The sequence below is a fragment of the Salvia miltiorrhiza genome, chromosome 8 (assembly GCF_028751815.1).
Source record: "Salvia miltiorrhiza cultivar Shanhuang (shh) chromosome 8, IMPLAD_Smil_shh, whole genome shotgun sequence".
Classification (NCBI taxonomy): Eukaryota; Viridiplantae; Streptophyta; class Magnoliopsida; order Lamiales; family Lamiaceae; genus Salvia; species Salvia miltiorrhiza.
In genome coordinates this window covers 27,476,632-27,504,392 of record NC_080394.1, presented here as the reverse complement: position 1 = coordinate 27,504,392, position 27,761 = coordinate 27,476,632, and the positions used below count along the sequence as shown (strand labels likewise).

Sequence of the window (27,761 nt, the reverse complement as noted above, 5' to 3'; positions counted from 1 at the left end):
ATGTAGATATAAATGAAGTCCCAACGATTTATACACTTTATATTTGCAATTAAATTTTGATACAAAAATGCAAGCATATTTTTTATTTATTATATTAAAGTTTTATTGGATTAAATTAATGGAATTATTAACGAAAAATACTCATAATTTATCACTTTTCTGATTTATAAACATGGCCTTATAATTTGCTAAGAAAATACACAAAGTTTCAATTTAATCTCAATTGTAACATGATCTTATTTAGATCATTGTTCATCATAGATGTATTGATATTTATTGTAATGTCATATTAAATTGATATGTATAAATTATTGTTAATTGATTGATTTATTTTTATAAAGATTAAGTTAAATGTTTAATTATTTTATATTAAAGTTTCATAATAGATATATATATATATATATATATATATATATATATATATATAGGAAGAGGTCCAAGAAAGAACCACTAAATAAAAAAAGAACGGAAAACCATTTTCAGTCATTCGATCATCAAGATCTACAGTGGATGCATCATCTTGTTGGATGAATGCAGATCCTGAGTTCGAATCTTGAAGGGAGCAATTTTTTTTTATTTTTTTGAGTGCATTAATTTTAGGGTTTATTGCCCATAAAATACTAAACTTTCGTCCAATTCTGGTTTTGCACACAAACTTTGAACTGTAGCGTGAAAATTACTGAACTTTAGATTTTATCTGATTTTGCTACTAATCCAAATTCCAGTCAAATATCAGGCTAATATGACATGTCAATATTTGACTCGACATATCTATTGTTAATTTCTTATTAATATAAAAAAAGAACACAATGCAAATAACCCAAATTGTCAATAACTTAATATATCAAATCAAATAATAGTATTTTTTTAATTCTCAAGTTTAAATCAATTTTTTTCTAGTTCACTATTACACAACTGATTACTCCAATATATAAAATAGAAGTCATTCAAATAGTATAAATATGTATAGTTTATATAAAAAAATTCTTTAGTTAATGAAAATTTAATAAACTTTATTACTTTGCTAAATAATTTTTTTATATATTAAATTATTGATAATTAAAATGTTCTTTGGCTGACACACCTAAATTCGAAGAATCCCCTTACTATTATTGAATTAATTTAATTAATTAATTCAATTAAAAAATACTATTATTTGATTTGATATATTAAATTATTGACAATTTGAGTTATTTGCTTTGTGTTCTTTTTTTATTGATAAGAAATTAAATAAAAAAATATTATCATGCCAACTAATTGTCACACAAGAATAAATACGCCACGTCAAAACTGACACACCATATTATATTAGCTTGGTATTTGGCCGGAATTTGTATTAGTAGCAAAATCAGATAAAATCAAAAGTTTAGTAATTATCACGCCACAGTTCAAAGTTTGTGTGCAAAACCAGAATTAGATGAAAGTTCAGTATTTTATGGGCAATTAACCCTTAATTTTAATAGCGATTGCATTAATTTTTACAGTGGATGCATTAGATTTGATGGTTCTCACGTTCTCACAAATAATGTAGTTCTCTCTAGAACCACACCATATATATATATATATATACATATATATATCAACATTTTCAACATACAAATTGATGCAGGTAGAAATGTGAAATATATTTGATACTGATAAATATACGAACTCCGTTGATAATCATTGTATACCGGAATACGTACCATAAGGGTTAATCTGTTGATTCACTCATGAATACCGGAAGAACACCGCGAAAAGGGAACAATCTCACCCTCTACATTTTAACTCTCAATTCGACTCCCATAAAACATAAATAAAACTCTTATTTATAATAAAACCCTAAACATCTAAATGGAAACAAAATAACTTGACCAACAAGACAAATCAATAATTAAATATATAATATACGATTCTATCTTCATCACAAACACACACACACACACACACACACACATATATATATATATATATATATATATTTGATTTGTATATTCTATTAATATATTACATATATAATAAGTATTTATCTATTTAAATTATGAAATTATAAAAATATTAGAACCAATAAATAATTTAGATACATATATAATAGGAACTATGTTAAAAAGTAAGTAATATTATATATTATTTACATATATGAAATAAATGTGAAACGTAAATTTTTTGAACTATATATGTCATAAATATAGATGTATATATATAGTATATTGTGAGATGAAAAGAAAATTAAAAATATTTAATATTAAATTTTGATATTATTATACTAAATTATAAGGTCATGTTATAATTGCGATTAAATTGCAAATTGGACTATTTTCTGGTCAAATTATAAGATCATGTTATAAACCAAGAATGGGCGTCCCAAAATTAACAGAATGTTCTTGTCATTCTTTATATCCAACACTACAAAGTCAACTAGGAAGATAAAATTACCCACTTTCATGAGCACATCTTCCACAACTCCGAGTGGTTAAGTGATCGATCTATTCGCCATCTGCAACACAATAAATATAGGCTTCATCTCCCCAATCGTCAACTTCTTAAAAATCGACAATGGCATCAGGTTGATGCTGACACCAAGATCACACAGTGCACACCCAGAGTGTTGGCCTCCAAACACGCAAGCTAAATTAAAGCTACCAGGATCCTTGATCTTCACATGAATCTTCCGTTGTAGAATGACACTACACTCTTCGTTGAGGTTGATAGTCTCAAAATCCCCCAATTTCTTCTTGCGTGAGATAATATTATCAAGGAACTTAGCATACTTAGATATCTCCCGTAAAGCCTCCACCAAAGGAATATTTATCTGCACCTTTCGAAATATCTCCAAATATTTCGATAACGCTCTTTCACCCTCTCCTTCTTGTGACTTTGAGGGAATGACATAGGAAGACACTATGGAGGTGGAACTCGTCGAACCTCCTTATTTTTTTCTTTTGAGCTCATTGCTCCATTTTGTGAGATTCTTGGATGCCTTCTTTATTGATGTTGCCATGCTCAACTTTTGGCATCCTCAGTCCTGCATATGCAACCCCACTTCTCAACTCAATGGTCATACACTATTCATTCGGGTTCACCACAGTGTTGCTTGGGAATTTGCCCCTACTGATGTAGATTGTTCATAGCATTGGTCGTTTGGTCCAATTAGGACTCAAACATCTTCATCGGAATCCTCAAAGCAGCAGTAGTAGACTCAAGCTTCTTTATTTGTTCATCTAAGTTGGAGATGTACTTCAACAACAACTCCTCCAAATTTGGCTTATTCTCCTCATTGATAACTCTATTGGTAACAGAGAAGCCTGGTGGAGCCTAGAGTGCATTGTTGGGATTCCTATAGGACATATTTGGGTGTGGATGATTTCCATGATAGAATTGCTATCCACCTTCATAATTCCCTTGGTTTTCTTATTGAAACCCACCTTGCTGATCCTGTTGGAAATTCCCAAAGTTCATGTTGTTAACAAAATTGACGTACTTCATAACAGTCGGGTTCTCCACAGCCAGATCCGACTTCATAGTAGTTAAGGCGTCAATCTTAGAGATCAACATTACCATTTTAGTAGCAAACATAGCCATAGGATCTGAGCTTGATGTAGCAGCCACCTTTTTCAACATGACTCTATGCTGGCCATTGATAACTTGTGGTAGCTATACTATCAATGATCTTCATGGCCTCTAAACTTCTATTTTTCAGCAACGAACCACCTACAACTGCAGCTGTATCCATGAACATCTTGGTGCGCTTTCCACAAGCATTGTAGAATATTACTGCTTGTGTACCTTCATCAAAATCACGACTAGGGCATTTCTTGAGCTTATCTTAAAATCGCTCCCACGTCTCTGCTAGTGTTTCTCCATCATATTGCTGGAACTGGAGAATCTTCATCTTAAGCTTTAGAGTGAGAACGAAAGGATGAAACTTGTGTAGGAATTGATGTGCCACATCCTCCCATGTTGGAGTAGCTCCCAGCTGCAGAGTATGATACCACAATTCCATCTAGTCCCGAATAGAGAATGGGAAGAGACGAAGGCGGATGGTGTCATTAGGAACTCCATTCATCTTAAAAGTGCCGCATAACTCTAGAAATTGCGGCCTTCCTTCGCCTGCGGCCGCAGTCGACGCCCCTCGTATTGCAGTTACTCGGTTTTAATTAAAAGAGAAGTGACTGAAAAAAGGGGACAATTCACATTTTGAAGAATATGAATTTTATTGTGTCATTGAACTTGGAGAAGACTTTATTGGATTGAAATTGAAGATCATTGCTTTTGAATTCTTATTGTCATGTATTTTATTTTCAAGACGTTGTAAGTGCTTTTCCCTATTTCTGTGAGCTCCGTGAATTCTCTGTTGGAATTGTGATTTCTCCTTTAGTAAAGTATTTCATTATGCTTGTCATTAACATAATTATGATTTTATATAATTATGCATTTACTTTCTGCATTTCCTGTGAATGAATTACTTAGGGTTCTTTTAATTCTAAATTTAGGTATTATAATTAGTGTGAACATATTTATGTTTTAATTCTTATTTCCTTATTGTTCTCTGCTTAATGTTAGGATTAAAGCTTAGGATGTTTATGTATTTACCTTTCATTTAGCAGTAGATTTAGTTTTGAGTTTGTGATATGTGAGAGATCTGTAACAGTTTTCTTTTTTCTTTGTGTATAATACAAGTTGTCTCCCTGTTTAGCTTTCCTTAAGAATCGACTTGGGTTAGCTTACTACGTTATAATTGATCTCGTTCTCTTGCGAGTCAACTTAAGTGTTTTAAGTTGAAACAATAGACTAAATAACAAAATATTAAAAAATAGAGAAAATTTTATGTATGCATATCGGTTAATGTTAGAGCTCGTTTTATAATTTATATGCTCGTACCTACTTCAAATCCGAGTTAAAAAATAACTTTACATTTTGTTCCCATCCAAACCTGTATAGTAATACCCACTAATTACTCAAGCCATTTATAATATATCTAATTGTGTTAACAAAATTCGAATATTACTGGATAAACAGTAATAATAGATACTCGGTAATTAGTACTTTGCATATCAAATCTGTATAATAATATTCTTTTACTTAAATAGGACTATCATTTAAAAATGAATGAGCAAAAATAATAATAAAAAAGAGAAGAGAACAATGAAAGAAAGTTCTATCATTTATATAAAATTTCCATGTTGGAAGAGAGAATTATTATTGAAAATATAGAAATGAAATAATATACCAGTATTAAAAAAATATATAGAATTGCAGAAAAATAAAATAAATTTTTTTCATTTATCTACGTAAGATCATGAATTAAGGAGATAAGATGAATCTCAAATTGTATTACTATATACTCTACCGTCCACAAAAGAACTTCTTATTTTTCTTTTTTGAAACGTCCATAAAATAACTTTCTACCTATTTTTGGACTATACCATACCACTTATAAATATCTCATTACTCTTACTTTTCACATTTTCACAACTCTCAATACTAATTAAAATAGTTTTTCATTATTTTCGATACACTCAATAATATTTTTCTTAAGATCCGTGTCACTTCCTCCTAGGATGTTCTTTCGTGGATGGAGGAAGTAATAATTTTGAAGCAACTATCCCTACATAAAAAAATCTTCTTTATAATACGTAGTAATTCATTCTGACAAAGCAAACTTACGAACGATTCACATTGAAAGCTACCAACTAATTCAATTATTCTTGCTAATAAAGGTGGAATTTATTACAGATAATCACGATTAATTTTAAAGTTGAAGGGCATACAATAAATTAATGTCAAATAATCGAACAATAATAAGGTATTTTTTTTGACAAAACAATGTGTTTTTTTTTTTTTTTTTTTGAGGGAAACAATAATAAGGTGTTAAAGACTTGAGAACTACTTTCTTATTATCTTCGTAGTTATTTGATTACCTTTCTTATTTGGCAATTGAGTTTCCTAGTAGATAGTAAATTCAATTTGGTCGTTGACATTGTCTTTTCTTTCCTTTGTTGTCAAGTTTTACACTATTTAAATAGCTAGGGATTTTACGCAATAGCTAGGGATTTTACGCAATTGTTTTTTTTTTTTTTTAATACAATCTTGAATTCTACGTATACAAATTCGTTGTTCTGTTCTAACATACAAGTTTGTATTTATTTTATGCGAATGTTCGTACAATAATGATCACATGTAGATTTTAATAATATACTATCCTATTAAAATGTATAATAGAATAATTATTTTTATAAAATCTTATACGATACTCCTTCTCTCTCCTCTAAAATTGATAAAATGCTTTGTTAAACATTTTTGTTTGCATTTCCTTGTTATGGAAAAATGAGACTTGGAATAAAATAAAATATAATAATTAAATTAGGCCACCCTGGCCGGGAAATGACTTGTTACCTGTCCAAACCAATTCACGTGACAACGCCATCTCATCATTCACCACTCTCTTTTGTATTCCCACCCTGCTCCTTCAGCTTTATATTTATTTATTTCCACTCTTTTTATTTATTTATTTATTTATTTAAGAGAAACACTTTTATGTGCACCCATCGTTTACTTCGCATGATTGATAAGATGCATGATTGAGTATTTTTATCATCAATGTAAGATTGCTCCAATCTCTTCATTTTCATATGATAAGAATCAAGTAAAAGTAGCTTGAATGTAGAAATAATCATATGCCTCGGAATATCCCAAAGTTTCAATCTATTAAAATAAACAAGAAATTAACTTTTATTTTTATCTATCAAGACTAATCATTCAAAGTAAGCGTATCCTTACTATACACGCAAGTCATATACTAGACTCGGTATCAACCCAAGCAGGGACGGATCTAGGAATTTAATTAGGACCGGGCGAGATTTCATCGGATGATTCTAATGAATTTTTAGTAAAGAAAATAGAGAGTCTTGAAATAATTATTTGAAATTACACAATCAAATATAAAAAGATATATAACTTCATTTATAAAAGTATCTTAAAAGCTATATAACTATACAAAATTAATAATAAAACTACAGATTCACTTGCAACCAATTTTAAGTTGCGATCTACGAGTTTTCATGAGATCAAACTCATCTATAATTGAGTCAACATCAAAGCTCTGAGCAATTTCTCTCTCGATAAACATTATCAGAGAACTAGACAAGAAGTCATCTTCCATTTTATTTCGCAACCTTGTCTTCACAATTTTCATGGCGGAGAATGCACGTTCTGATGTTGCCGTTGAAACCGGAAGAGTCAAAATAAGTCTAATCAACCTGTCAACAAGATAGTAAATGGCTGACTTACCTGTCTTTGATAATAGTTGACATAATTCAGGAAGTGTCTCAACATGTTGAAAATGTGCACTTTTTCGAATGTCAAGCTCATAAAGTTCGAGTTGATACTTAAGATGTAGCTTATCTTGACTTGAAAAATCAGCCGGATAGTACTTCTCAACTAGCTTGCAAATATCATCAATACTAAACAATTCATACCCACGTCGTGGATCCAAAGATGAACTCAACTTTAACAACTCAATTGCATCTTCATTGAATCTAAATCCCAATTCTTGCAATATGCAATCTATTGTTCCATAGAAGATGTCGACTCGATAATGGTGCTCCCACGTGACAGGATTGTTCGGAGCACGACCTCTACTTGATCGACGCACACCATTCATGTCAGGAATTTCAATATCTCGCTGCTCACAAAACCTCTTCACCTTTTCTAGTAACCCACTCCAACCGTTTTCTCGGAATTTTTGGATGATCTCTTTTGTATTCGATACTGCATCGATTGCATTAACAATATCTTGGGATATGCACTGCAACATTCTACAAAGATCATTTGCTCTTCCCAACAAATCAATAAGAAAATGCAAGACAAATACAAATTCAAAGGACATCATCACATCATAAGCTTTATCAGCTGCAGCCCTAGAAGCAGCACTTTTATCATTTATGATCTCACCAAGTACCACAAGAACAGAATCAAACATCTTAAGTAAGCTGTGCATAGAGTTCAAATGAGAGCTCCATCGTGTATCACCTGGACGTTGTAAACTTCCAATCTGATTTTTTCCTCTGCCAGTTTCAAGCTGATTGGTTGAAGTCAACTCTTCAATTCGAATAGCCTGCGCAATTTGCAGTTGATCATGGCGCTTCGCAGAAGAATCAACTACATTAATAATAATAAGAAGCTGGGAAAAAAAGTGCTCAATAGGAATAACTTTTTGAGATGTAGCAACTAATATCAGCTGTAGTCGATGAGCGAAACAATGAATGTAATATGCATACGGGCACTCATTCAAAAATAGAGCCTGCAAACCATTCCATTCTCCTCTCATGTTACTAGCACCATCGTATCCTTGTCCTCGAATGCTTTGAATGCTGAGATTATGATAAGAAAGAACTTCACTTATTTTGTTTTTCAGAGTTGCTGCCTTGGTGTCTTCCACATGAACTATGTCGAAAAATCTTTCACGAACAAACCCATCCTTATCCACAAATCTCAAAATAATAGCCATCTGTTCTCTTTTGGATTCATCTCGAGATTCATCTACTATGATGCAGAACTTTTCATCACCAATCTCAGCTCGAATGAACTTCTGAATTTTGCTTGCATAGACAGATAAGATCTCTTTCTGAATTGAATGAGAAGTATATGAAGCATTTTTAGGAGCATTTTCTAATACCACTGAAGCTACCTCTTCATTATAAGAAGCTGTGTACTTTAAAATCTCTAAAAAATTTCCACGATTACGAGAGTCAGGACTCTCATCACGTCCCCTGAATGCAATACCTAGAAGAGCACATAATTTAGCAACATCAATTGAAGCTCTTACTCGTAATCTATTCTTTCTAACTAACTCGGATGTTTGTTTGTCAACAACTCTGCCAATGTGCTGCAATGAGTTCATCAAATCAAGACAACTTTTGACAGCTACTTTATGTGCAGAATTGGGAGCACTTCCTACATGGATTAGAAAAGCACATTTTTTCCCATTGTTAACTCTTTTCCAAGTTCGAAACCCACCAACAACAAAAGCATTGCCTCCATACTTTGAATCTATCTTGGCAAAAAGAAAACAAGGAAAGCAAAATACGGCATTTTCTGAAGGTGAATATTCCAACCAATCCCGAAATAGATCATACCAAGAAAGCAAAAACCTTCTACTACACTTATCAATCGGCCTTTGAGAGCTGGGCACCATAACTTGATAAGGACCGTGCATCAAATATTCTCGACGAATTTCATCTCTTTTATTCACAGGATATTCCCAAATCATTTTTCGTTTACCTGGATCACGTTCTACATGAATATCATCAGATTCATTGCCAATCTTTGTGATTTTAAGCGGGGGAAGTTCTGGACAAGGGACTTCTGCTTGTTGTGGACTTTTTTCAATTGCATCTACAGTTGGAACTGGAACCTCGGGATTAGATGAACGGGAACCACCAACATCTATTCGGGCACTTTGTTTTTGGAAGTACGATTCAATTCCTCTCTTTCTCTTATCCATTAGAAATCTATAACAATAACATTAATTCAATCAAAATTCAGAAACATAATACATAAGCAAACGAATGAATCCTTATCCTAAATTCTTAATAACTAAAGAAATGCAAAAGTTACTCAAGTTATTCTTCAATTCTATTATTATTACAACAAATATAAAATATTACAGTATAATACAATCAAAATACTAACTAAAGAACCAACTGTAAATCGAAAATTTAAAGTAATAATCAATGGTAAAAAGAGAAGTAGAGAATAAGATAAATAGTTAAAAACTTACCAATAAAATGAAAGATGATGATGGATAATCTCAAATTCAATGTTGGATTTTGTGAAGAAGAATGATTAATGAAAACCCAGAATTATGCTTTCGCTGTCTCGCGCCTTTCAATTTTTTGCTTCTTCTCCTTTTTACTTTTCAGATGAACTTTTCGTTTCTTTCTTCTGTAGTGTGAATTGTGAATAGTGCTAATTTTTAGTATTGATAGATTTAATTAAAGGAAAGTCAAATGAAAGTGGTGGGACCGTGGGGTGGAGTGAGTGGGCCGTGTATTTGAGAGTTGGGCCATATCATATGGTACTTGGATTGGGGGGAGTGAATAGAGTTCCCAATTTAAAAATTACATATTTATATATAATATATATATATATAACTAATTCATCAATATATATATATATAGGTAAAAAAAATAAAAAATCTGACCGGGCGACCGCCGAGGGTGCCCGGGCTCTGCATCCGTCTCTGAACCCAAGACTTGTTGTATATATAAATGAATATCTATATAATATATAAAAGATGAGTTTTCTCCCTTCATTTTTTTTTTCTCTCTTCTTCCATCAATTTTTTCACTATTTATTTTCTCTTTTTTATATAATTTTAATTATTTTCTAAATATAATCAAATTTAATTTATGAATAAATATTCAATGTGCATTTTAAGTTTAAGTTCGTAACAAGATCTTTAATATGGTATGAAAATCATCAAAAATGAATTCAAAACGAATATGTTATTAAAATTTTAAAATATGTTATATTATTTCTCTTTGTTAAAATTTTACAACTTTTTTATTTATTTTATTTAGTTATTTATTATTTTGTGGAATACTATATAATAATAATGTGTATATTAATTTTGTTATCAAATAATTTAAAATTATTTAGTGACTATAATTATCATTACACTTTATACATAGTTGAAAATTACGTTTTTAAATTTAGAATTTTATTGAGTTATTGATATTTTATTTTTAAATCATATTTTGCATTTATTTATATTTTGATTATGTTTAATATTTATATTTATTTATTTAAAATGTCATTTAATTTCGATTTTATCGTGCACCGCACGGAGGGACGTACTAGTTATTTTAAATTAAATGATAGTTATTTAAGAAAAAAGTGACGATGTGTTTCAAATAAAAAAATATTCATTTATGATTAAAAGTGACTGTTACTCAAAATGATATTTTTTGATGAATTTTATTACAATTAAATAAAATTATGGACTATTATGTATAGAGGCCCACTCTAATTCACACGAATGCACGATGTATGCATTCAAATTAAGTTTTGTTTTTGTTTTTGTTATTTTTTTTTTCATTCTAATTAAGTTTTAATTGATGATTAATGGATTCTAAATGAATGCATGGTCTCACACCAATATTTGTTTTATATACACCCCCCTTAAAATTAAAAAAAAAAAACAATTTATAATAACCTAAACAGCAACTATTTCTTATTTTAAATTTTTTGTCCATGCAAAAAATATGTGAACATTTGAATACATGGTGCATCCACCTTATTCAGGAGGCTGAGACCAATATTTGTTTTATATACACCCCCCTTAAAATTAAAAAAAAGAAACAATTTATAATAACCTAAACAGCAACTATTTCTTATTTTTAATTTTTTGTCCATGCAAAAAATATGTGAACATTTGAATACATGGTGCATCCACCTTATTCAGGAGGCATTTTTCATTTGAATGATAAGACATGATTGATAAAATAATTTAATTAAATTAAATATTTTCTTAAAATTTAAAAGTCGAATATAATTTTGTAATAATCAAATTAACATCTATTTCTTTTTTGTCCATGCAAACAATGTGTGTACATTAGAATATACGGTGCATCTACTATATTTAGGAGGTATCTTGGTTTAAATAATAAGATATATTCCTCCGTCTCATTTCAAATATCTCAAAATTATAGGACATTTAGTTTTGAGACATTTGAAGTGAGATAGAGAGATTGATAAAATAATTTAATTATATCAAATATTTAATTTGCATGATTTGATGTGTGATAAATAATTTAAGGAACTCTAAATCATTCAATTGAATAATGTATCATCCAAAAATTGGGTTGATTATTTATTTAATTATCCTCCAATCTTACTATGTTCTATAAATTTTATCTATACATCTACCAAATCAAGCGCCCTCTTAGAGTGCATCAATTCCAACTAAAAAAGAGTTCATCAATTTCTAATTAGGATTTATCAATCCCAAATAAATATTTTGAATTTTTAATTATTTATTTTAATTACAATTAAAATTTAATTAGGGTATATGTATTGTGCTTGATCCATAAATAAAAGTGACCATAAATATAAATACACATAAATATGGGGTCTTGTATGCAATTTGTCAAAATAATTTTCCACGGACACTAAAATCTCTCCCTTTTGCCCACTGAGTTTTGACTCGCTTATGCGTGTTTCTCTCTCTAGTCTTTCTCTCTCTAGACTTCTCTCACAACCGAACAGGAATTCCGGTTGACAGAAAAAGGAATGGGGATTCCGGCGAGAAGAAGCGGGGCAGGAGGCGGCAGAGCTGTGGCAGTGGGGCCGGATACACTGAGCGACAGAGCAGCACAGATGAGGGAGGCTCTGGTCAAGAGCCAGTCCATCACAGATAATATGGTCTCTATTTTGGGATCCTTTGACCACCGCCTATCCGCTCTCGAAACCGCCATGCGTCCAACTCAAGTACAACTCATTTTTCTCGGATTCGTCTGATATTTTGTGCTATTAATGATTGGTAATGCGTTGCGTTCGTGATTCGGCAAGTTAATTTGTGAATGGAAGTTTTGATCCTTTCAATTGGTTGGAGAAGTAGTATTCTATACCTCTATTGGTCTGTTCTGTTTCTGTTACTCCCCACGCGTTTCAGTTCGGTGACAAAGCGCCATTTCTTGTTAGGTTGAGAATGATGCGTCGTGAAATGCGAAATGAACTTGAAAGAAGATCTAGTTTCTCGTTTCTCAAATATTTTTGCAATAATAATTGAACGGATTAATTAATACGAGATCTTTAGCAAATTTGCTCTTCTATTGAAGTTACATATTCGAAATTTAAACATACTTACCTGTGGTAATTTAAGTTTTTCACGGATTTTAACAGCTGAAGCTTTAGATCTATGCCGCCGGGTCTAGCAATGTCAATGTGCACTCAGTTTTTTTTTTTGTTTTTTGCAGGCTAAGATCAGTTATTTTCCATATTAATTTTATGTCGTAATTGTTTTGAACCAAGGTTTTTTTAGGAAACTGTAGAATCTTCACCTTCATGAAGGTTTAACTATCTTAAACTTGGTTTCTTATTATTCAGTGTTATCATGTTTTCTCTTGCATTAGAAATTGAATGTTTCTACTAGCCAATTGGGATGTTTAAATACTTTGCTATGTTTTGTAACAACAACTTCATAACCAGCAATACAGATTAAGTTACTGATATTATATGAAACCTTAACTCATTTGAAAATGAATCATTCAAATTAGGACCTGGGAATGTCATTTACTGCTAATAAGAAAAAATGATGGAGTGCAAAGGAGTACATTTACAGCTATGCTTATAACTAATTAACCTAAAAATAATTTCAAGAATATCATTGAGTGGGAACACCATGCAGATTTAGTATTTGCCTATATTTTTTTGATTTACTTTCAAAATTAATGAGTAAATAGATTTACTTGAAAAACAATGAACGTTTGTTATCTTGTGGATGACTTGGCAACAGAAATTATAAGGACTTCGCAGTGCACTCGTTCATAAATTTTCCTCAACTTTTTATACAACATTTTATTTCAATGCTGTTTCCAAATTACTTTCAGATTACAGTTTGCTTTGTCTTGACTTTCTTAATAGTGCAAAAGGATACTTGGAGTTATAATGTTTACTTTTGTTTGTTGTCGGCTCTTTTATTGTTTTTCAGTTCTCAAAAATCATATTTAGGGGCAACTTTATTTCTTTCCCTAGAAATATTTGGAACGTTTAAGTGAATTGTATGTAATAGATCTCTGTTATTGACTAGTTTCTTTTCACTACCTTTTTTGTAGCTTAGAACACATGCTATTCGTAGAGCTCATGAGAATATTGATAAAACCTTGAAGGCTGCTGAGGTCATCTTGTCACAGTTTGATCTTTCTCGCCAGGTAAGAATCTGTATTTTGAGGAGGCATATTAATCATCTTTGGAATAGCTTTATATGCTTTCACAACAAACGTTTCCATTATTATTTATTACTGAGCTCTATATTATTGATGTTAAGGATATGAGGATAAAGTCCATTAATTTCTTGCACTTGCTATGATTTTGATACAATCTCTCTTTGATGCACATTTTGATTATTATTACATATCACTTACTGAATTGAAAGTTGAGCAGCAAAACAAGTTGATATCATATGGAATGGATACAATACAGCAGTCCGATGGTTGAGAATATATTACCTCAGTATCTATAGGAAGATGAAAGGAAAATATTTTAAAAAATCAATGGTCATACATACCCTTAAATTCCCCGACTGACTAAGGGTGAACACTATAGAAGAACATATTCTTAGACTAAATTATTGCAAATGGATTGCTTGCTCGATATTGAAGTGTGAACTGAGTATGTGCTTTTTATAGCAACATTGTTTTGAGTCAGCAGCATCTGATAAAAACATATAGTTGCACCAATGTCTTTAGAAGATCCAATAGGGGAGCTTATTGCTTTGAACATCCAACAGGGTTTACAGTATACCCTTTTAAACTTTGGATATATCATTTCTGCTATTTTCAACCTCAGTTATTATTTGCAGACACTGTCTTTTTTATGCTTTTGTTAAATCTATATTTTCTGTGAGCCTCTTTCTACAGGCTGAGGCTAAAATATTGAAGGGACCACATGAGGACCTAGAGAGTTATCTTCAAGCAATTGAGCAGTTAAGGAACAACATCCAATTTTTCAGCAACAACAAAAGTTTTAAGAGTAGTGATGGGGTTCTCAGCCACACAAATAATTTACTTGCCAAGGCTATATCAAAGCTGGAAGAGGAGTTCAAACAGCTTTTATTGTCTTACAGGTTAGCTCTTCCTTTTATGTCACTAAACATTTAGTATCAATGTTTTAATGTTATTTTTCTTTGCTTGATTCGTACTTTGGGTTGGCACAAACCACAAAATTACAGAAATTTTACTGTGGTACCGAATCTATGTGAAAGGATCAATATGTGATATAAATATTTGTGCAGTCCACATTTATTAGAAATCTGTATTAGAATTGATATCATTAATCTAAATTAGTTATGTTATACCCAACATTGATTTCTTAAAGAGAAATGGACAGGCACGATATAATCCCAAAGTAGACAAATAAGTTGATCATCTAGAAGAATCATACCATAACCGTTCCATTTTCTGTATGTGCACATCATTGAGGACAATCCTTATTACTAACATGTGTACTACTTTTTTTTTTCCACGATTGAGATTATGTACTCCACTTGGCACTTATAGCTCAATAGGTGGACCCTTTCATCTCTTTTATAAGCACTATTATATTTTACACTAATATATTACTATTCATTGGCATGTTATATATATGTGCTCATTCTAAGAAGTTTTATATTTTGCAGCAAACCTGTTGAACCTGAAAGACTTTTTGAGTGTCTTCCTAATTCTATGCGACCATCAGAATCACCTGGACATTCTAGTGGCAAGATTCCATCATCAAATAGCCACCATGATCATCAAAATAATACATCCGAAAATTCTGTATACACTACACCAGCATTAATACCACCTCGAATTTTACCTCTGTTGCATGATTTAGCATTGCAGATGGTACAAGCTGGGAATCAACAACAGTTACAGAAAATATATAGGTAAGTATCTCATTTTCTTCTTGGTAGCTGGGGTGGTGGTAATTTGTTTCGTTTCGTTTTGTTTTCTTTTTTCTTTTTAAGTTTTTGTTGAAGATAATTTTTTCCGTAGAGTGAACTTTAGAGATAGCTAAGGTCACAAATTTGATGTTGTTGGATATAACACAACTTTATATTGGTATTTGGCAATAAGTTTTTTCTCATGTAGGTTTCACCATCAACCCAGTCTGCATAAATTTGCCTCCAGCTGATAAATTTGCATTATATGCTATGCAGGGATATCCGTTCTGTAGTTTTAGAAGAAAGCCTTCGCAAATTGGGAGTGGAAAAGCTCAGCAAAGACGATGTGCAAAAGATGCAATGGGAAGTGTTAGAAGCTAAGATTGGGAATTGGATACATTTTATGCGGATAGCTGTAAGCCATTTTGTTAATGATGCTTATTTTCTTGTGAATAGTGCTCATTTGTATATCATTGGATACAATCATCCTCATACAGGTTAAGTTGCTGTTTGCTGGAGAGCGTAAAGTTTGCGATCAAATTTTTGAGGGATTTGATCCTCTCATGGATCAGTGCTTTGCGGAAGTTACTACTGGGAGTGTTGCTGTGCTACTTAGCTTTGGAGATGCAATTGCCAAAAGCAAGCGATCCCCTGAAAAGTTATTTGTTCTCTTAGATATGTATGAAATCATGAGAGAGCTTCACTCAGAGGTAAGGAGAAATTTCATTAGAAGTTTAGAACAACTGTTGTAAAACATCTTTGCACTGATTTTGGCAAATGATGATATGTTTTGGCAGATTGAAGCACTTTTTAGAGGTAAAGCTTGCACTGAAATTAGGGACTCTGCCTTGGGATTGACAAAAAGGCTTGCTCAAACAGCACAAGAGACCTTTGGTGACTTTGAAGAAGCAGTGGAAAAGGATGCTACTAAAACTGCTGTTGCTGATGGGACTGTCCATCCTTTGACAAGCTATGTGATAAACTATGTGAAGTTCTTGTTTGAGTAAGTCAAATTACAAAACTTTCCTCAAGAATGAGCACATTTTTCCAAAGTGGGTCCAAATATCTTATGGGATTGAGTATTTATTTTTAATTCTTTATCTATCTAGACAAATTTATAGTTTAGAAAATGGAGCTCGTGTTCTGAGATCAATTTTTTCATGATTTTTGTCTGTTGCTTTTGACATTGAGTTGGCTACTTCATTATATCCTATGATATAACTGATCTGTTTGCAAACTCATCCTGTATAGCAACTTTAGATTTTTTTTATTTTTTTATTTTTATTTTTTTATTTTTTCTCATGCCAAAAACTGATTTAACTTATTTTTACCATTTTTCAGCTACCAATCAACACTGAAGCAACTTTTCCAAGAATTTGAAAATAAAGATGACTCAAATTCGCAGCTTGCTGCTGTCACAATGCGAATCATGCAGGCTCTCCAAACCAATTTGGATGGGAAATCTAAACAATATAGAGATACCTCACTGACTCATTTGTTTCTGATGAACAATATCCACTATATGGTCAGATCTGTACGCAGGTTTGTAAATATCTGATTGTATTTAGATATAACCATGTTATTATCTGGTGCTTGTGATTTGTAAAAATATGTTGCTTGTAGGTCTGAAGCCAAAGATTTGTTAGGGGATGATTGGGTTCAGAGACATAGGAGAGTTGTGCAACAACATGCAAACCAATATAAGAGGATTGCTTGGGCAAAGGTTATGCTCTTTCTTTTTGTATTCCCCCCCCCCCCACTTTAGCCTTTGTCTGTAGCCCAATTCAACTGTGTCTCTGTGCAATCCTATTCTTGTTGATAGTGATCATAAAATTGGATATCACATTTAGCTGATATGTTATCTGAGATGTGGTTAATTAACTTATCTGGACCAAATAACCTATAGAAATCTTGTGGTAACCTTGAAATAGATCCATTTCTTAAAAGAAGTACTTTGTTTTTGTATCAACATTTTTGAAAGTACTCTTCACCATTTTTTAAAACTTTTTGGACAAGTATACCCTTGTCAGGGTTAGTGGTATGGATTGCAGTGGGGTGGTTCAGGTTGATGGTATGGGTTGGTTTTGATTGGTAATTTGGTATAGTAGGTGTGGTTGGTGCAGGGCAGAAAAGTTCTCCAAAATAGAACATATTGGGTGTAAAGAACTTTGATTTCAATTTACCTTTATTTACTTTTGAATTCATAAACATTTGTCTGGTGTTACTCTTGCATTCACATTCCAGTCTTCACACCCTCTCATAGCTGGCATGTATGCACTTGCATCTTTACCCTACATGTACCACATACGTTTCCTCACTCTCCAGAGCTTCATGTGTGGTCTAATGTGAAATTATCCTTGTTGTAATAGTGCTGTGCTACTTGTATCTGCTGGTACTGTTTTAAGTTGACTCGTAATGTGAAATTGCTCAAAGTTTTTCACATATTTGTAAACAGAATATGTGCTGGGATGTGTTACTAAAAGTTTGCTTGTCATTATAACGAAAAGTAGCACAACAAATATTTTTTATGGGAGTATCCTGCACTATTAAGTACTTGACGAACTACTATTTACAACTTTTTGTGCCTCATCTTCCGCAGATTCTGCAGTGTCTCTCTGTTCAAGGCTTGACATCATCAGGAGGTGGTAGTTCGGTCGGTGCCGATGGAGGAAACAGTAGTGGAGTCTCTAGAGCAATTGTCAAGGACAGGTGCTCATAGTTATTTCTAGAAATACTTGTTATTTAGTCATTTCTAATTATTACTGTGCGTTCCCTCTAGATTGAAGACATTCAACATGCAATTTGAAGAGCTTCATCAAAGACAATCTCAATGGACAGTTCCAGACACTGAGCTTCGAGAATCTTTGAGGCTTGCCGTTGCTGAAGTGTTGCTTCCAGCTTACAGATCTTTCATTAAACGATTTGGGTGGGTGCTTGGCTTTCTTTCAATATAATTACAAACACAATTTTCTTCTCTAATTAATCTATAATGACCTCAGGATCAAAACTAGAGCTAATATCAAAATTGTTCCTTTCTTGAACAAACGATTCTTGTTTTACTGAGAATGCCCTTTTGACATTGAACAGGCCTTTGGTTGAGAATGGTAAGAATCCCCAGAAATACATCAGATACACGCCCGAGGATCTTGAACACATGCTCGGTGAATTCTTCGAGGGCAAGACCTTGAACGAGCCTAAGCGTTAGATCGTATTTGAGCTCCACTCTTCCACAATAGGCTTTGTTGAGTGATTGATGCTACCCACCTTCAGATGAGGCGTATTGTTGCTGATGTAGGATGATCATTTTGGTACAAGCTGTTATGAGAAAATAAAAGAGTAAATTCATGGGCGATTTGAAAGCATTTGTTTTGTAAAGTGTCAATAATATGTATTATTGTACATCCTGCATAACCAGACTGTTTGTGTTGTAATATTGTATAGCCAACTAGTGTGATAGATCATTTGTTGTTTGGTGGAGAATTTTCTTGTAAGGTGTATGTATGCCTTTTCCAATGTATTTTGCTATTTTGTAATTGCCTTTGATAATCAACTTGAAGCTTCATGTCTACATGTATTCTAACTAATAGCAACCAAAATTTACTGATCAATATAGCAATATTGAAGAACAAAGTGGCAGGCATTCATCACCAAATGTGGCTTCCTACGAGAATAAACTTTTATAAATCCTACATAATTTGAACTTCGAAATTTAGCAAATCCGTATATTCATTCCTCTTGAACTGGGAAAGTAAATAAACATGAAATGTTCTGATTCAGATATGAGGTATTATAAATGGGGTTTCAATAATATTTCTATTTCAGCAGTATTTATAAAGAAACAATAGGGCCGAATGGCCCTATTCAACATACAACATCAAATTTTGTCCACCATTTGAAAAAACATAAATTTTAGCCATTTTTTGTATGTCATGACTATTCTACCCTTCTCTCTCTTTCCTCTCTCTTTCTCATCTCCCTCTCTCTCTCTCTCCAGCGGCTGCGCTATCTCCTCTCTCCTTCTCATCTCCCTCTCTCTCTCTCCAGCGGCTGCGCTATCTCCTCTCTCCTTCTCATCTCCCTCTCTCTTTCTCCAGCGGCTACGCGGCAGCGGCGCCGAGCAGAAGTCACCGGAGCAGATCTGATCGCAGCGGCGGTGCCAAGCAGATCTGATCGCAGCTGATCTGATCGCAGCGGCGGAGCTGATCTGATCGCAGCGGCGCCGAGCAGAAGTCAGCGGCAGAATTCGTCGGAGTAGAGGATGAGGCGGCGGCGGTGGAGGAGATCCGATCCTCTGAAACGCGTGGAGGAGGGATTGGTCAGGTGGCGGATGATGAGGCGGCGGCGGCGGCAGATCAGATCAGATCTGATCTAATCTGTGCTGATCTGATCTGTGCTGCACGTATGGCACTATTAGTGCCATAAGTGCCATAAGTGCACACTTCCCCCTAGGGTTTAGATGTTCCATTTAGGGTTTAGATGTTCCATTTAGGGTTTAAATGATGTTGTTGTTTCTGTATTTGTGCTGCACGTATGGCACTTATTGCACTATTAGTGCCATAAGTGCCCAAATGACCATTTTACTTAGTTTTATTTTGAATTTTCGTTGGCACTTATGGCACTATTAGTGTCATAAGTGCCAAAATGACTATTTTACTTGGTTTTATTTTGAATTTCCGATGGCACTTATGGTACTATTAGTGCCATAAGTGCCATCTTGACACTTATGGCACTAATAGTGCCATAAGTGCCTAACCCGACCCGGCACGCGACCCGCGTGCCTGATCCTACCTAGTCCGCCTCATTAAAGGCAAAAACGTCCAAATCAATAAAAATGACCAAAATTTGTGTTTTTTCAATGTGTGGCCATAAATTGTGTTTTATGCTTCATTTTGGCTACTTCAAAATTTTACTCATTTATAAATGGGGTTATTCTCAATTTATAACTTAAATTTTAAACGCTACTAATTTTTTGCTCGAATTTTTAAAAATTAGCTTATACTAGTATTTATCTATTGTTAACTTAATAACACGCGTCAATTTTTTTGGCAAATTAGAGTTGGCATGAATCAGAGTTTGTGGCAGGATTTTCGATTCGAATTATCAATTTTTAATTTCATACACAAATTCTCAACAAAGTCCGGTCCACGTCAACTTAAGTTAGTCAAAAAATTTAAGATATATGTATAATTTTTAAGAAAGTATTTAGATTAAAAATTACACAAGATCGAAGTTGGAATTATAGTTGTGAAAAAAGGGTGGCTCCAAATGGCCAGGAACTTGCCACGTGGCAGTGGTAGAAGCCTAGAGAAGGTTTCCCAGTTGTTCCTCCATGCTCATCATCATCATCAACCTTTCAACCAAATCCTTTATCGTCTCAACTCCTACAATTCTCAATTCAACATGGACCAATATCCACAAGGTAAACTACGTCGTTTTCATTTTTTTGTTTCAAGTTTCTTGTTCCATTTTTATGTATGTTTTTTAGTCATCTCTTGAAGAGGGCGTGAAGGATCAAGTGAGGAAGGAAGTTAACGAGGAACAGAAACCATCAAAATTTGTGTCGGATTATTTACTTCCTCATATTCTCAATTTGTGAGTTTTTTATTTTTATCTTTTCGTTTGTCTTTTATTTGAAGATATTTTTGTTTGTCTTTATCTATAAGCCTTTCTCAGATTGTTAAATAACATTACAAACAAGCTCACAATTTCAAGTTTGACTTGAGCTCGATTATATGAAGTCTGGAAGCAACATTTAACATTACATTTCCCCAGTTTTTTTCAGTAAAACGATGGGCTTTCAGGTTTGCTAAGAAAAATGGGAATATTGCTGTAATTGCGAAAAGGAAAAATAAAATGTCATGATTAAATTGCAAAATTGGGTAAACGATGCGTTATTTCCGAGAATGAACCCTTTTGTATGATGAGGCTTTGGTTTCTATGAAGAAGAAGAAGCCAAATAAGCTAGTGGTATAATGGTTTGGAAGGCAACACTTACTTGAAAACTTGAAGCCATTTCTTCTCATGTTGTGTTTTCACATTGAAATATAAAGACTATGCATCTAAATTTGTTTTGTTTTAGTTTGATTTGATGAATGAAGTTGTTGTTGATTGAGTTTGGTCTCAATTATTTCAGATATGCGTCGCGTGCAACTCCTAAAGATTTTGAAATTTATGCGCATAATGCAACCTTCGAAGACCCCCTTATGCGTGCACACGGGTGCGTACTCCATCCAAATCATCATGTATTGTATACTTTATAATCAATCTTTCAACAAAGATTGGTGCTAATCTAATGTGAAATCATATCCATCTTCTCTGTTTGTTGCAGTGTGAAGCAGATTAAATCAGCATTCTACTCTCTTGCCAAGGTACTACTACTGCACTGCAAATTCTATGTCTCAAATCAATAAAATGGGAACAATTTTTTGGTACATCTTTCTCATTTGAATGCCATATGTTTTATATTAGTCTTAGAAATTAATGCCTCGTGTCGTTTCAGATCTTCAGCGAGTCTAGAATCGTGGACTACAGTATCACGGAGAAGGAGACTTCACCTGGAAAGACAGAGGTAATATACATACAAATTAACATTATAGTAATTATATTAATATGTGTGTTGATGTTGAATAATTTTCTGAGTCCATTCAGATACTAATCGACAACAAACAATATTACAAGTTCATGGGTAAAGACATAAATATGATATCCCTCATCAAGTTGGACACAGAGGATGGCAAAGTTGTTGCTCATCAAGACCGGTATATATGATTTGTGCATATAGTTTGTGACATGTCCAAATTCAAGTATAGAACTTGCCTGACTGGTGTGTTGTGACAGGTGGGACAAGAAGCCCTTGTGGGACCGGGAGACCGTTAAGGTGCCGCTCGTGGGCCACGTCATCGAGGCGACACGACGGGCGTCCATGCTGGCAACTCATGCTCTCATGAGCTTTGGGAAAGATCCACCTACCTAATTTTATTTAATTAAGTCACACACTTTAGTTTTAGATATATACTCTACTCTGTTTCTAAGCAATGCTGCTAGCTGCATTGAATCGATACATCTCTTGTACTGTATGCTCAAACTAGGAGGCTTTAATTAGCTACAATTAATTTATGATGTTTAAGCAATCTTGTGAAATATTCTGGCTATCAAAAGTGTTCTGTATGAAATTGCAATTCTTTGTTCTATTTTGCTCAATTTCACTATTGTAAACAGTGTAAAAAGTGTGTGTTTAAATTGTTTTTCTTTTTCTTTTTTGTTTTCCTTTTGCATGGAATCAGTTCCTTATATGCACATGCCTCTCTCTCTCTCCTGCTGGGACAGGATAGAATGACCAAACAATCATTGGGAACAGTATCATCAAACGATATCCAAAATCCCAACAAAAAAAAAAGAAAAAAGAAAAAGGGGAAAAAAACATTCTTGATACCTTTTATGTGTTTGAAATGCTCTTTTTTGACCAGCGAGTCATCAGCCCTACCTTGATGAGGAATATATCGATTGTTTCTTTATCATTTTTTCTTTAAGCTTTTATCCACAAATATTGGTAACATGATGATTTGATTTGTGGGATCCAAGGCATTTCAATTCATCATTGTTTGTGTGTTTATAGAGAGAGGAGAGAGAGAGATTCAAGTGTATATAATGGGGTAATTGATGGAAGGAGGGTTGGAGATCCGAGGCAACCCTTACTTTCATGCAAAAATCACTTGCAATTGCAATTGCAATAGAAAGAAAAGGAAAAGCTTTATGAAAGCATTAGATGGTGACCATATTTAAAAGAGACCCATTTCTCCCTTTTCTTTTCCTAATTAAAGACTGCAAAAGATCAATGTGTGGAAACTTTGTCTCCATGCTAATGCTACTTCCCTTCCCCACCTCCAACCCTTTTGTCACACACACTTTCATTTCGGAGGTCTAGTAATAAACCCAAAAATCTCAAATTTGAATTTCACCAAGAAATTTGAGATTTCGAAAAGATCATTTTCTTATGTTTCGATTTGGTTATAGTGAATATTGTACAATGATTCACACAAAATATGGATAATTTGGTAATTGTAAAATAATTATAAAATAAACATTTATTTCGTGAGAGTTTAAGCCCCTCTTGGATCCGCCATTGTATGAGGTTATATAATTTGCTAAATGGAGTATAATTTATCTATTTTGTGTGATTTGTATGTTTTGATTTTTTGTGAATTTATTCAATGTGTACCGCAAGTAGCGCCAGAGAAAAGAAAGAGAGGGGGGATGTTGGAACTATAGAAAATTGTCTTGGTTAATATTGTAGGTAGCATAAAGAATAAGTAAAGTTGAACTATCTTAAGAAAGTGTGTAGATGATGGTTTAAAAGAAAATATTAAATCTTGGAAAGACACATTTAGTGGTACCTTTTGCTTTTCTTGTGGCCTTTGGGATTTTTCCATATTGATAATCATTTCTAGATTATGTTAGCAGATCTTTGCTTTTTCTATTTGAACGGCTACTTGTGATTATAATTTAATCATATCTACAAAGATCCTACTTCAATAATTGTTTTTAGATACCAAATGTTTATACACACACCCCTCACATGCTCTTTTATAAAATAATTTCTTTTCTTTAGCATTAAATACTACTCTCTCCGTCCCATGAAGCATGACACAGTTCTTTTCGACACGGGAATTAAGAAATTGGTATTTGTGTGTTAAGTGTGGTAGGTGAAAAAGTGAAAATCTGAACAAAAGGTAATTTTTTTACCATTTTTAGAAACGTGTCATGCTTCGTGGGACAGACCAAAAAGAAAACTGTGTCATGCTTTGTGGGACAGAGGGAGTACTTCACCCGTCCCTAAAAAATTATTCTAAAGAAACAATACAAATTATAATAAAAAAAGCGGGTAAAAAATTATTTGATGATGAAGTCATATACAAAAATAGAAAATAAGGAGATTGTGGCAAACTTTTTGAGAACACCTCAAAAAGAAAATAGGCAATTTTTTTTTGAGACGGAGAGAGTATAATTTTTTGTATTCAGTTTCTAAAATTTTGTTCTCTTTATTCACATGCACTGAGCTTTCCAAAGGAAAATCTTCTAATACTCTTTTATTAGTTTTTTTTTTTATCATCCTTTTATGGGTTTTTTAATGCATTAATGAGATAAAATATTCATCATTGGGGATATTAAAAATTATTAGCTGTTCATCCAACATTATTTCAATAAATTATAACTAATTTTTAACTATTTTGAACGAAATTATTCTCGTCTTTCTCTCTTATATGTACAAAAAAATACGGACTCTTTTATTTTTCTTACTTTCGTACTCCCTCTCTCAAACCCTAGTTTCTTCATCGCGCTTCGACCTTTCTGTAGTCCTAATCCTCGTGCCGTGCTGCTGAGATGTTTTTTCCTTCTTTATTTCTCTCTCTCTCTCTCTCTCCGACGAATTGCTCTCGTTGTCACTATCTTCGATGACCACTTCTCCGATTTTCTTCATCCCGTCAACATCCTCTTTTGTAGAATCCGATGAAATATGAGTTCTAGGAATTTCAGATCTACGAGAGTTATGATATGCAAATCTAAATCTGGAACGAATGGGACAAATTCGTATCATCTGTATCAAAATCTAAGACGTCAACCAGATGAACGAACGATATAGATCCGTCGGACATTTGCGTGGCATGAATGGTAAAAAAATTGTCATTTCGCCTTATTCGTACCAAATGTACCAACATATACTTTTTGGGGTTATGCCAAAATTAATCTCCGGTCTTCTCCATAATGTGTGCCCAGAACTAGGATTCAGCCTAGCCAGTGGTATCATTTAAGGTAATTGTAGATTTAGTTTGGCATATAGTTATATTTACTGCTCTTTGCATCGCATAAGAGCATCTCCAATGCATTGGTGCTTAGGGGGTGTCTTAGAAGGTGGTCCCCACCTAAGACACACCCCTCTCCAATGCATTATGTCTTAGATGGGTGCTTAGGTCTCCATTTCCACAAAATTCACATTTCTACACTTTTATTTTTAAAATTCAAATTTTATTAAAATTAAAAGTCTACACTACAATAATTTAAAGACATAATTTAAATACAATAAAAAAAATAAAAATTACAATAATTTTCTAGGGCTCAATCGAACTAAAACGAGACCAAATGTGCTCCTTCAAGTCCAAAGTGAGGCGAGCATGCATCTCCGCGTCTCGCATGGATGCTTGTCGTGCAACAAATGCACGAAAATCCAGCGGAGCACCGGCACGAGGTTGAGATGCGGCGCTACTCGAAGCTTCGTCGGCGTATTCTTCCCACTATGTTGCGTGCTCGCCTTCGTCTTCGATGATCATGTTGTGCAAAATGATGCACGTGAACATGATGTCGCTCATCTCCTCCTTGCTCCAAAGACGCGATGGGCCTTTGACGATTGCCCAACGAGCTTGAAGGACGCCGAAGGCTCGTTCAATATCCTTGCGAGCCGCTTCCTTCATCACTTTGAATCTCTTCTCCTTCGGATCCGTCGGATGTGTAGGACTCTTCATGAATACTGGCCAATTAGGATAAATACCGTCAGTCAAGTAGTACCCACTTGTGTAGTAGGCGTTGTTGACTTGATATGTGATCGGCACCCCCATTCCTTGCAGTCGATCGTTGAACAACGTCGAGTTGTTGAGCACGTTGATGTCGTTGTTCGAACCAGGAGTCCCAAAAAAAGCATGCCAGATCTATAGATCTTGCGATGCGACGACTTCGAGGATGATGGTCGGTTCCCCCTGATCGCCGCGAGTGTATGCACCTTGTCATGCCATTGGATGCATGCAATCGAGGCTCCCTAGCATCCCGGGAAGCCGTGCTTCGCCTCGTGCATTGCTAGAAGACGTTGGCAGTCGACGGAAGTTGGCCTCCTCAAGTATTCCGCACCGAATAAGTGAATAATGGCTCGACAGAATCTGCGCAAGCACTCCAACGAGGTTGACTCTGCAATCCGGAGATACTCGTCGTACTGGTCCGCTGCCCCACCGTTAGCTAGCATACGAACAGCAACCGTGCAGTTCTGCAACGGTGTGAAGCTGGGTCTCCCAAGCGCATCTGTGCGTTGTTGGAAGTATGGATCGGATGCGACGACATTAACGATACGCAAAAACAACACACGACGCATACAAAATCGGCGGCGGAAGACGTTGTCGGGGTAGACCAGATTTTCAGCAAAGTAATCCACGTGCAAACGTAGAGCGCCGGCTTCACGGTCCCGATGAATGTAGGCCTTCTTTGCCACTCTTCGTCGCCGCCGACGAGGTTGCGCATTCGGATCACCAATATCTTGAACAATTTGATTAAATTCTTGCACAAGATTGGAAAATTCTTGAGCATGTCGCTCATCCTCGTGGCTTGATGAAGAGGAAGACATTTCTTATAGAGAATTTTTGTTGTGGAGATGATTTGAAGGTAATAAAATGATTGGAATTAAGTTGGGATATATATAGATAAAGTGAAAAAAAAATTAAAATCTACAATACCGTTGGAAGTCAACGGTCGAATTTAAAAAAAAATTCAAACGGAAATATTTCAAAAAAAACGAATTTCGAATTTTTTTTAAATGGGCGCATCCGAAGGACGCGCCATCCATTTCTTCTCTTCGACCCGGGTCTCTGCCAAGACATGGCCTCGCATCAGGCCGCGCCTCCAGTGCAGCCGCCCTCCCTAAGCCCCGGATCGAGACTCCATTCGACGCATGCGGTGGAGATGCTCTAAGAGACTTGGGGATGACACGAGTTTTAAGAAAAAAGTTGGTAGATAATGTGTTTAGTGAAAATAAATGGCTGTGGTTGAAAAGACAAAGTGGGGCTATGTCTCAAAATGAAAGTGATAATTTATTATGGGATTTTCTTATGGCACGGAGGGAGTATATTTTATTTTATTTTGTATTATTTTGCGAGTTTGTACTTGTATTTGTAGTAATCATACAAAATGAAAATTTAGTTCTAGGTTTACGAAGAAAATAAAATTTTAATTCTAGATCTACGAAGAAAATGAAGATTTAGGGGGGTGTATTCGTTCAGGATTTTAATAGATTTCTGGAGACTTTTAAAATTTGGGTGTATTCGTTCAAGACTTTTAAAAGTCTATGAAAATCTAGAGGTATTCGTTCAAGACTTTTAAA

The 27,761-nt window shown here is 34.0% G+C and overlaps 4 protein-coding genes and 1 non-coding gene across 6 annotated transcripts; 3 read left to right on the top strand and 2 right to left on the bottom strand.

Annotated features, from left to right (window-relative positions):
* The first annotated feature begins 3,773 nt into the window (after window positions 1–3,773).
* LOC131002053 (small nucleolar RNA R71) lies at window positions 3,774–3,880 on the top strand. Its single transcript, XR_009094134.1, has one exon. It is a non-coding gene; the product is annotated as a small nucleolar RNA R71 (small nucleolar RNA).
* A 3,120-nt stretch (window positions 3,881–7,000) lies between these two features.
* LOC130998266 (uncharacterized) lies at window positions 7,001–10,183 on the bottom strand. The gene is made up of 2 exons (XM_057923698.1): window positions 9,761–10,183; window positions 7,001–9,491 (listed from the first exon to the last, which is right to left on the bottom strand). Exon 2 carries the CDS (start codon window positions 9,482–9,484, stop codon window positions 7,001–7,003), a length of 2,484 nt encoding a protein of 827 aa, XP_057779681.1. The 5' UTR covers window positions 9,485–9,491; window positions 9,761–10,183.
* A 1,940-nt stretch (window positions 10,184–12,123) lies between these two features.
* On the top strand, window positions 12,124–19,193 carry LOC130997401 (exocyst complex component EXO70A1-like). The gene is made up of 12 exons (XM_057922691.1): window positions 12,124–12,471; window positions 13,818–13,913; window positions 14,622–14,827; window positions 15,380–15,628; window positions 15,902–16,040; window positions 16,123–16,335; window positions 16,423–16,628; window positions 16,967–17,167; window positions 17,249–17,348; window positions 18,225–18,334; window positions 18,405–18,551; window positions 18,713–19,193. Exons 1-12 carry the CDS (start codon window positions 12,274–12,276, stop codon window positions 18,828–18,830), a joined length of 1,983 nt encoding a protein of 660 aa, XP_057778674.1. The 5' UTR covers window positions 12,124–12,273; the 3' UTR covers window positions 18,831–19,193.
* A 1,531-nt stretch (window positions 19,194–20,724) lies between these two features.
* On the top strand, window positions 20,725–22,815 carry LOC130997400 (uncharacterized). 2 transcript variants are annotated; one of them, XM_057922689.1, is made up of 7 exons: window positions 20,725–21,044; window positions 21,124–21,217; window positions 21,759–21,842; window positions 21,954–21,993; window positions 22,125–22,193; window positions 22,274–22,383; window positions 22,463–22,815. In XM_057922689.1, the coding sequence occupies exons 1-7, from the start codon at window positions 20,891–20,893 to the stop codon at window positions 22,596–22,598; spliced, it is 687 nt and encodes a 228-aa protein (XP_057778672.1). In that variant the 5' UTR covers window positions 20,725–20,890; the 3' UTR covers window positions 22,599–22,815. The 2 variants fall into 2 exon arrangements, with proteins under 2 accessions (XP_057778672.1, XP_057778673.1); XM_057922690.1 differs by having other exon boundaries at window positions 20,857–21,044; window positions 21,111–21,217.
* Window positions 22,816–26,432: 3,617 nt separating this feature from the next.
* Window positions 26,433–27,008, bottom strand: LOC130998265 (uncharacterized). Its single transcript, XM_057923697.1, has one exon. It carries the CDS (start codon window positions 27,006–27,008, stop codon window positions 26,433–26,435), a length of 576 nt encoding a protein of 191 aa, XP_057779680.1.
* Between the last annotated feature and the right edge of the window lie 753 nt (window positions 27,009–27,761).